Consider the following 9734-nt stretch of genomic DNA (forward strand, 5'->3'; position numbering starts at 1 on the left):
TCATTACAAAGTAGATATATTTATTTTTTACTTCACCCAATAAAAAATAATAGAAGGCCTAGGCCAGACCACAGGAGCCCAATAGTTACCAATGCAATGCAACCAAGGCACTGCCACCCAGCAGCAAATCAACAGCTCTCTGCACAAGAGAAGCCGGTTCATAAAAATGAAATTTCCCACCAAACCCTGGTCTCGCCCCAAATCCAAACCTCCAGCCAAACCCCCCACAGATCTCAGCCCTTCCCAAAATCTCCTACCAGCCCTACCTCTTCTGTACCGAGGGCATACCAGCAAACCTGCAGCAGTGTCACGGGACAGGAGAGAGGCCTCTCAGATAGGCAGGTCCTGAGCCAGCACCTTAAACTCCACCTGGAAATCCCCAGGTAGGCAGGCAGATTCTGGAGCCCTGATATTAAGTGCTGATGGTGAGCTCTCACCAGGCTGCCCCTGGTTTAGCATTCGGTTGATTTAAGGCCGGGGTTCCCCCCAACATGCTATAAAATCTCCACGGCCCGCCTGTGCCACAACAACTGTTTTTCTCCATATAAAAGCCAGGGCCAGCATAAGAGGTTGGCAAGCAGGGGAATTGCCCGGGGTCCCACACCACAGGGGGCCCTGTGAAGCTAAGTTGCTCAGCTTTGGCTTCAGCCCCGGGTGGTGGGTCTCGGGTCCCCGGGCTTCAGCTCCATGCAGTAGGGCTTTGGCTTTCTGCCCTGGGTCTCAGCAAGTCTAATGCCAGCCCTGCTTGGTGGAGCCCCTGCAACCTGCTCGTGGCCCCCCCAGAAGGCCCTGGAACCCTGGTTGAGAACAACTGATTTAAGGCATGCCCCATTGCACTGGTGTAATCCGGAGTGCAAGGGTGAGAACAGCAAGATGCACATGCAGGGAGGAGGCAGGGTTACAACCTGGAAAAAGCTGTCCTGATAACTTCTGTAATGATTCCCTAACAGCAGCTGGAAGTCTAACAAGACCACCACATATCAAACTCAGCTAACAAACAGCAGACACCCCTCTACATTAGGGCCAACAGAATCTTTACCATGTGCTCTGGCAACTCCTCCAACCTGCCAACATCACGGCATACTCCTCTGGATTGAGCTTTCACCCACATGCTTTTATCCATAGACCAATCACTCAATCCCTTCAGCAGGGTTGGACAAAATGAACAGACAGAGCTGTGACATCAGCACTCTGAAAATACCCCAGCTCCCCACTTCTTCCTAGCTCTCCTTCCAGCCTTTCCACCCCAGAACAGAATAGGGGGTGGAGCTGGACCCAGTGGGAAGCCTCAATGGAAATCTCTGCAACCCCTCTAGCCTGGGAGTTCACCCTCTCATGTGCTCCCAGGGAGCTACCCAGTGCACAAGACACTATTCCAGCTGGATGCTGTGTCCCTGGACACAGCCCTAGGTTTGGGGCTGGTGGGTTAAACTTGTTGATCTATGCTGGTCATTCAGTCCCAAATGTTCTGAGTCTCTGACACTTGATGGCACCCTAGCTGGAGTGCTCTGTGACACAGCAAAGAGGTTTGTCTTTCACTCTATGCTCCTGACTCCAGTAATAGACTGCTGAATGAGCTCACTGCAGCTCCAGGCTTGTCATGAGTGGCACAGAAACTGGAGAACACTTATCTCCTGTTTCTAACAAGGATACTCACAACAACAGCAATGCTGTCACACAGCCTGGAGTCTCACACTTTAGAGCTCATTGGTTGCTATTGCTTTGCTTTTTATGGTAGTATAATTTAAAGAATTTCCACTTCAAACCCTTCCTTGTGTTCTCTGTCTTTTGACGACAGCCTGAACACGATATCCAGCATTATTCCAGCTGTACCCAAACAGGTCTCACAGTCACCAGTCTATTACTAATCCATGATCATACCAATTCCACTCTACCCCTTTAGACATTTATGCTGCATTCATGTGTGCGTACGCTAGTCCTTTGTATATTTCCTACATTAAAAAGTTGATTGTAAGGCAGGCAGCAAGGGGGTCACTGAATTCTAGAATCCAAAGCTGGAGAAGACCTATCTAATCCACCACTCCATCTCCTTGCCTATGCCAGACTGGCCACAACAGGACGTTTTCTACTGCTTTGTTCAGCCTGTTGCTAAGATCCCCTAGCAATTGGGTTTCCAGCACTTCTGCAGCCAGGTACATCTCACCATGGGAAAAATTTTTTCATTATATTCAACCTAAATTTTCCCTTGCTATGGTTCAGACCATCATTCCGGGTTATACCCTTTTCACGTTAAGTAATTCCCCCCTGCCCTGTTGCTCACTCTCTTCAGGCATTTGAAGTTCACCATCACAGTCCCCTTTAGCTATGATTTAGCCAAGCTATACATTTAGGGTGGGAGTTCTAAAACGCTTAGCGTTGGCCTAACTTTGCTCCCATTTAAGTCACCAGCAGTTTTACTATTGACTTCAATGGCAGTCAATGCTGAGGGACTTTGAAAGTCCCCCCTGAGCTATTTTAATCTCAACTTGTAAATCAGTTCGTCCAGCCCCCAAATCATATTTGTTTCGCTGCACTGAAATACAGATAAGGGGTGGCCTAGCTCTCTGGGTCAGCTCTGTTAAATGGAGGTTACTTACCTCTAACTGGAGTTCTTCAAGATGGACTCTGCATAGTCCCACTTGTGGGACCAAGGTATCTGCACCGATGGGCACATCCCACGAGTGGAAATATGCAGAGGACATTAGAAGAAAAGCCATCATTCAATTCAAAATAGCTCAACAGATCAGTGGTTTGAGTCTGCGTGCAGAGGAGCAAGGGAATGATCCCTTTCAACACAATCTATTCCCCTGGTTCTAAACAGTCAATAACACTGCACCAGTGAATATATTTTCTCCTCTCCTATCTACAGTTCGCATTACTCTTGGCTAAATATAGTATGATATGCTACTTATCTCGCTCCTTAGATTGGAGGCCTTTAAGTGGCTCCATACCCCTCCCACAGGAATGCTCACAAATAAATCAAGACAGCAGGGACACTGGAACCAAGATCTGTAGCTTTCCCACCCTCAGCAGGGAGCCTGATTCTAGGGTCACACGTAGCAGGGTAAAGTGGAGTGACAGTACAACAGTGTAGGACTGATGAATGTGCAAGTACAATCAGGTGCTGCTTCCTCAGAGTGCCCAGAGCTGTCTGGGGAGTAGAGACCCTGCCTACAGCCTTACCTTTGGGACTCTTCTGGGTGCTCATTGATATCTACTCATTTCCCAGTATACATGGGCAACTTTTTCTTCCTTCATCCCTGGGCTGTAACAGTGAAACCTCAGAATTTCATCGATCCAGAGATTTTAAGGCCATTGTAAGCATCTAGTCTGACCTCCTGCACAACTCAGGCCAAAGAACTTCACCCAGAACTTGGGTTTGGGCTCGATCATATCCTTTAGAAAGACTTCCAGTCTCTAAAGACGCCAGGTGGTGCAGAATGTGCCCAACCTTTTGAGTTATTCCCAAGGTAATGAACCCAATTCAATGAATTGTCAAGAAAAACAGAGATGATTTCAATGAGACAGAAAACTGTTTATTAAGCCTCAGCCCATGGGAAAATCAATACTATTTAAAAGTTTAGACAAAGAAAAAGTGTGAGCTTTTTTTAAAGAAACAATTATAAAATGAAAATATGATTCAGTCTGTAATCATAACAGGAGATGATGTACCAAGGAAGAGAGATTCTTTCTGTGACGTTGTGCAGTCTATATGGTTTTATAAAAACATGATAATAAGTGAATATAATGTAACTGGGATAGTTTTAGAAAAATATGGTAAAAAGTGAATATAACGTAACTGGGATATGCTTCATGCAAAAGGTCTCTTGTAAGGTATCATTACAAAGCTTATAATCTACTGAGTGTGATCATCCGATTTGTATAAATGTTCCACTCTTGTAGCTAAAACTAGAAATATAAAATATAACTCTGAGGGCCTATTGTAATTATGTAAAGTTTGGGCCACTAATGATGGTTTGGAATCTTGATGACTCCCATTGTCTGCAGATGGCTGTGTTTACCTGTGAGTCTTCCTGTATATGTGTGTGCTGGCAAGTGAGTAATGAAGTCTTGCAGTGACATGTGATCATGTCACCTGAACTGGAATCCATCTTTAACCTGTTGCTTTTCCAGTGGGGGGGGGGGGGTGGAAACCCAGAGGGACAAAGGGTTCCCGCCTTATGCAAAAGATATATAAAGGGGTGGAAGAGAACAAAGGGGGGGAGAGGAGCCATCATGAAGAATCCCCTAGCTATCACCTGAGCTGGAACAAGAGCTGTACCAGGGGAAAGAATTGTGCCCAGGCCTGGAAGGTGTCCAGTCTGAGAAAAACTTACTGAAGCATCTCTGAGGGTGAGATTATCTGTATTTAGCTTGATTAGACATAGATTTGCACATTTTATTTTATTTTGCTTGGTGACTTACTTTGTTCTGTCTGTTACTACTTGGAACCACTTAAATCCTATTTTCTGTATTTAATAAAATCACTTTTTATTTAGTAATTTACTCAGAGTATGTATTAATATCTGGGGGAGCAAACAGCTGTGCATATCTCTCTATCAGTGTTATAGAGGGCGAACAATTTATGAGTTTGCCCTGCATAAGCTTTATGCAGGGTAAAACGGATTTATTTGAGTTTAGACCCCATTGGGAGTTGGGCATCTGAGTGCTAAAGACAAGCACACTTCTGTGAGCTGTTTTCCGGTAAACTTGCAGCTTTGGGACAAGTGATTCAGACCCTGGGTCTGTGTTGGAGCAGACTGGAGTGTCTGGCTCAGCAAGACAGGGTGCTGGAGTCCTGAGCTGGCAGGGAAAACAGGAGCAGAGGTAGTCTTTGCACATCGGGTGGCAGCTCCCAAGGGGGTTTCTGTGATCCAACCCGTCACACTTTCTTTTGGAGAATTTTAGTAAATCAGTAGTGTTTTCTGTTCGCTATTTAACTACTTTTGAATGTTAATGAATCACTTAGGTGTTCACTGGGGATTTTCGATCTTTACAGAACCCCAACTCATGCAGGCTATGGAGGTGAAATGGTCAGGCCCAGTCCCAGCATTGGTTCACAATCACCCATCCATTGCCTTATTTGTAATCTTTGACTTGTGGCACGCCTGCCATTTACTTTCCCCCTTTGGGGCCCTTGTTGAGATGATGCACAATCCAGTCACTAAAAGGTGGGGGGAGCTCCTTCTTGAGTCCAACAATGATGTTCCAAGCACGAGCCAGAGATGACCTGAGCTCCTCCCTCCCCTTCCTCCCTGGAATTCCCCGCCCCTGCCTGCTGACCACCACAGATCCACCCCAAGCCAGAGCATTGCTCAGTTTTAATATCCAACAGCTCCTCTCCAGAACTCCTCACAACACTTTCCCTCGGCCCAGACACTCCACATGTACCTCCCTGTGCAGTCCATGTCAGTCTCTGCACTGGTCAGGAGAGGGCAAGGGTGACATATGCAGGGCCATCAGTCTCCAGCAGCCTAGCATGAGGCTGCTGGCCTTTTACTGCTGCCAATCATTTCCTTAGCTGGCATTGATGGTTGCACTTGAATTTGTCCTTCGATATTCCCTGTACCCTCAAAGCCATCCCACGGTACCAGGGTCAGTGAGTGTTTGTGCAGAGGGCAGCCCATTGGCAGGTTCAGCTCCATCTGGATCTTTCCACAGTGTTTAAAGTCACGCTATGCAAACAACAAATCATGGGAGATTTTCCTGCCAGAGATGGAATAGCTAATCCTCGCCTGTTCGCACAGCAAAGGAGGGTGGGCTGGGGTGGAGGGGATAGGTGGAGAGCTGTCTTGTTTAAGCGATGGCAGCTGGCTTGAAAAGAAGAGGCATCCCACATCTTAACAGCTGAAAAGGCAGAGAGGAAGAATCTCGGAGTAGATTGTCAAAGGCACAATGGGAGCTGGGTGCCTACTTCCCATTTGTGCCTTGGAAAATCTTCCTGCTGGTTCTGAAATCTCTCCCTCAGGCCAGGCAACCTGCTTCATGAAAAATTTCTGAGCCCTTCTAGGCATATTCCTTGCAGTATCTGAGAGATGGGGAGGAGGAACAACCAGCATCCCGGAGCAATCCAGCCCCCAAACTCCCATTCACACAAGGCCAAGGGAAGGCAGTTCCAACATGGCCAAAAGAGCTCACTCCTCAAAGTTGAATATCTCGGCTTCTTTTTCCTTCCAGAAGGCAAAGCTGCGGTCAATGTACCTGCAGATCTCATCATTGTTGAAGCTGCCTACCTCAGAACAGTTTCCTGGATCATGTCCAGCCTGCTCAAGAGCAGTGCTCCGAACCCTTTCTCTGGACACTGGCCTTAGAGTGCTTTCTGCTGATGCTCTGCTTGGTTCCAGCTCCCTGACTGGGTCCTTGGTGTTACCAAAAAACCTGAACTTAATGTCCTCAAAACTGTCTTTCCAGCCTCGCTTGCCAGCACTGATTTCATCAGTCACTGCCTTGTGGAAGGCTCGCACAGTCTCCCAGGGGTATCTGCCCAAGTGGTCGAACACCTCGAAGCAGAGGAGGTGCCTCATCTTGCGTTCCTCCTGAGGAAGGTCCAGCTCCAGGATGTGGAAGTAACCAAGCATAAAGAGGTCAAGGGTGAGGCTGTTGTAATTGGTGGGCACCCCATTGACGTGGGGCAGGAACTGCTCTGGGGAATAGATAGCCTGCTGGTGGTTCAGGCACCGGATCTGTCGTGAGGGCACCTGAGAGATGATGTTCTTCCAGTTGCCAATCAGGTTCTTGATAGTGCTCCTTTGCTGAATTAAATAGCCCAGTTTGCTCATTTCCACCACCGGCTTCTCCTCAGGAATCTGTTCCTTTCTGACCTCGGCAGCAGCCTCCACCTCTCTTATTTTCCTGACTCTCTGGGACTCAAGCGTTTTTCTGGCCGTGATTTTCAAGGAAGGCATGTAAGCAGATTTCTTCCAGTGGCTCAGAAAGAGCATCACTATTCGTTCTTTCCTGAGGCTAGTGGGCTCTGCCACTGGAACAAGTGACCTGCTCACATCCGAGGAAGCCTCTTTGCAGCTGATCCCAGAGTCACTGGCATTCTCCATATCTCCAAACGCATGGTCTTCACAGACTAGTTTTCTCTGGCTCTTACTGGTGCTCCACTGCTTTTGAGAAACAAGATCCTCGCCTGACCAGCACCTTCCTGAGTGTTCCCAAGGCATAGCCTCCACCCCTCGGAGCTCCAAGGCCATTCTTTGTCCTGGGAGAACATGTTTCTCAAAATTACCTCTCAGCTTCCTGACAGAGACGCCACACTCCAGGATCTCCCTCTCTGCACTGCCTCCAGCAGGGCACTTCCCCTCACCAGGCCTGGATGGTTCTTTAGGGGATGGCGTCTCCGCTTCCTTCCTCAGGCCGTTTACATTAGTGAGCAGCACAGACATGCTCTTCACCATGCCAGAGATGCGGCTGCACCAGATAGGGAGTGCCTGGCCATCCTGGTGCAGGAGTTGGCTGTTGACGGTGATATGGACAATGGGGGCAGGAAGGATGGTCTGCAGCTCCTCCACCAGGCGCCCCAGCTCTCTCTCACACTCCTGACATCTCTTCCTCAGCTGCAGATTCTCAATCTGCTTCTCCAAGTAAAGTAGGTCGTCCTCGGTCAGCAGCTCCCCGAAGGGGCCCAGTATACCATTGTGGGCCTGTGAATACCTCCAGTCCCCCATCTCCACCGAACTGCCTCCACTGCTCTGCATGCGGGAGACAGAAAGTGAGAGACTGCAGGAGGTCATTAATGTAATCTTCTAGAGCCGGGCTTCAGGTGATCCCCCCCCACACACACACACACTGGTGTGAAACAAGGGCACTGACACCCCAGCAATATGATGAACGTGCACAGGATTTGGCTCCCACAGCTCCTGTGGTGATTAGAGAGGTCGTGACTGCTAAAGAATAGAGAAGGCTCTCTAACACACAGGTCCAGGGCTCCCCCTTGCTTTGAGAAGGTCTCTGTGTCTATTGTTCTAAGGGGCACATTGGCTTGAAAGTCATTTGCATTGTCTGAGTGCACAGTCCTTGCTCTGGCACCACATAGCTTTCATTGGGTCTGCACTGGAGCTGGACAACATGGTCTTGACTGATAGTTTTTTTTTTCATTGAAATAAGCATTTTGGGGTCCTGAAACCTATTTGTCAAGTTGGAGTCAAATTCAGTGAAAGATTTTGGTTGAACTTTTTTTTCGAAAGAGTTGAAAAGTTTGTTTGTGACCGTTTTGTTTCAAAATGTTTCATTTCAACTCTTCAATTTGAAATGGCCTTTTGAATTGACATTTGGCCCTTAAAAAACAAACACACCAAAAAAGGGTGAAACACTTCAAAAATGGCTGATTCAAAGCACAAACAAACAAAATCATTTCAAGTTGACTGTAAACATCTCAAGTCAACTAAAACAACTCTTTTACTTGAAATTTCATTTTGAAAAAACTCTGGGGAAAGAAAGATTTTGGTTTGAATCGAACTGGACTTTTCCTCAGAAATGTTGGTTCGGGCCCCCCTCGAACCAAAAATTTGTGAGGCCTTTGTCTGCACTGAGCTTCAAGAATAGACAAAGGCCTGAACCCTGCCCTGCACTGGGACTGTGGGTTGGACCCTCATGTCGTTCTACTGAGGTGACTATACCAGTGATGGAAAACCAGGAGTGCAATGATCTCATGACATTAGAATTCAGGACTGAGGTAAGGCATGACATAGCTGAGAGAAAGTTAGGGAGTGAGCTGGGAAGAAGCAAAGAGGAACAAGCAAAGCGAGGAGAAGCCTATAAAGACTTTCTAACCCAGCCTAAAACAGCCAGTTCTCCTTCAGTCAGCGCAGTACCATACCTTCCTACCCTTGCCCTCTTCTGCTTCCAGCCGAGCCTGCAGCTTCCTCACCATCACCTGCCGCTTCCACTCGGGAATCGAGTGGCCTTGTTCATCATGGGTGGGCACCATGGCATCGAGGTCTGATGGGTACGGCTCATCCAGTGTTGGGGAGATGCAGCTGCTTTGCACAGGATCTGCTGGTGCAGTCTTCTCGCCCTGCACAATGATAGAAGTCACAGCTCATGTTTTTCCAGTATAGCTGTTTTTTAAGAGGACTTCATGCAATGTACCAAAGGGAGGTGAGGTAAGAGCACATTGGGTCAGACCCTCCTGCCTATGCTGGCTGGGTTGCTCTGCTCAGACAGGCAAAGCAGCTTTGTGTAGGGGCGGCTGTCACCTATTCCTATATAGGAGAGGTGCTGGGGTAGGTCAGGGCGTGGCCTGGGATGGAAGGGACTATGTCTGGAGCGTATTGCAATTCTGGACCAGCAGAGCGGCCACCAGGAGCTGTTCCAGCCACTAGAAGCTGTTCCAGTCAGCATAGCTTAGACTGGCCTCGAGGCTGCTCTAAGATACTCTGAAGGTAAAACTGACTGCTATGTGCATTCCTGACTAAGGGTATATAGAGGGATTTAAGACACCACCTTCCCCCCTCAGCACAGCTCAGCCAGATTTGGGGCTCTAGCCCAAGATCCAATTCCAAGAGTCTGTCTTGGAGAAATATGCGCTCTGAATTTCACACAATAAGTGTGCGTTTACACACCCAACCCCTCCAGCCACCCATCAGCACTGCAGACTGGGAGCCCAGTGTATGGAGTGCCCGCCTACTGCCAGGCTGAATTGCTGAGAGCTGGAGCATGTGCAGATAACTAAAGGGCAAGGCTGTGACATGCACTAGCACCATCCAGAGGCCCTGGCGGATGGAACA

General features: G+C 48.1%; 1 protein-coding gene across 1 annotated transcript; it reads right to left on the bottom strand.

Moving 5' to 3' along the window:
• Positions 1–5309: 5309 nt before the first annotated feature.
• On the bottom strand, positions 5310–9051 carry ESPNL (espin like). Its single transcript, XM_024111765.3, has 2 exons — positions 8825–9051; positions 5310–7697 (listed from the first exon to the last, which is right to left on the bottom strand). Exons 1-2 carry the CDS (start codon positions 8933–8935, stop codon positions 6135–6137), a joined length of 1674 nt encoding a protein of 557 aa, XP_023967533.3. The 5' UTR covers positions 8936–9051; the 3' UTR covers positions 5310–6134.
• Between the last annotated feature and the right edge of the window lie 683 nt (positions 9052–9734).

The sequence above is a fragment of the Chrysemys picta genome, chromosome 9 (assembly GCF_011386835.1).
Source record: "Chrysemys picta bellii isolate R12L10 chromosome 9, ASM1138683v2, whole genome shotgun sequence".
NCBI classification, from domain to species: Eukaryota; Metazoa; Chordata; order Testudines; family Emydidae; genus Chrysemys; species Chrysemys picta.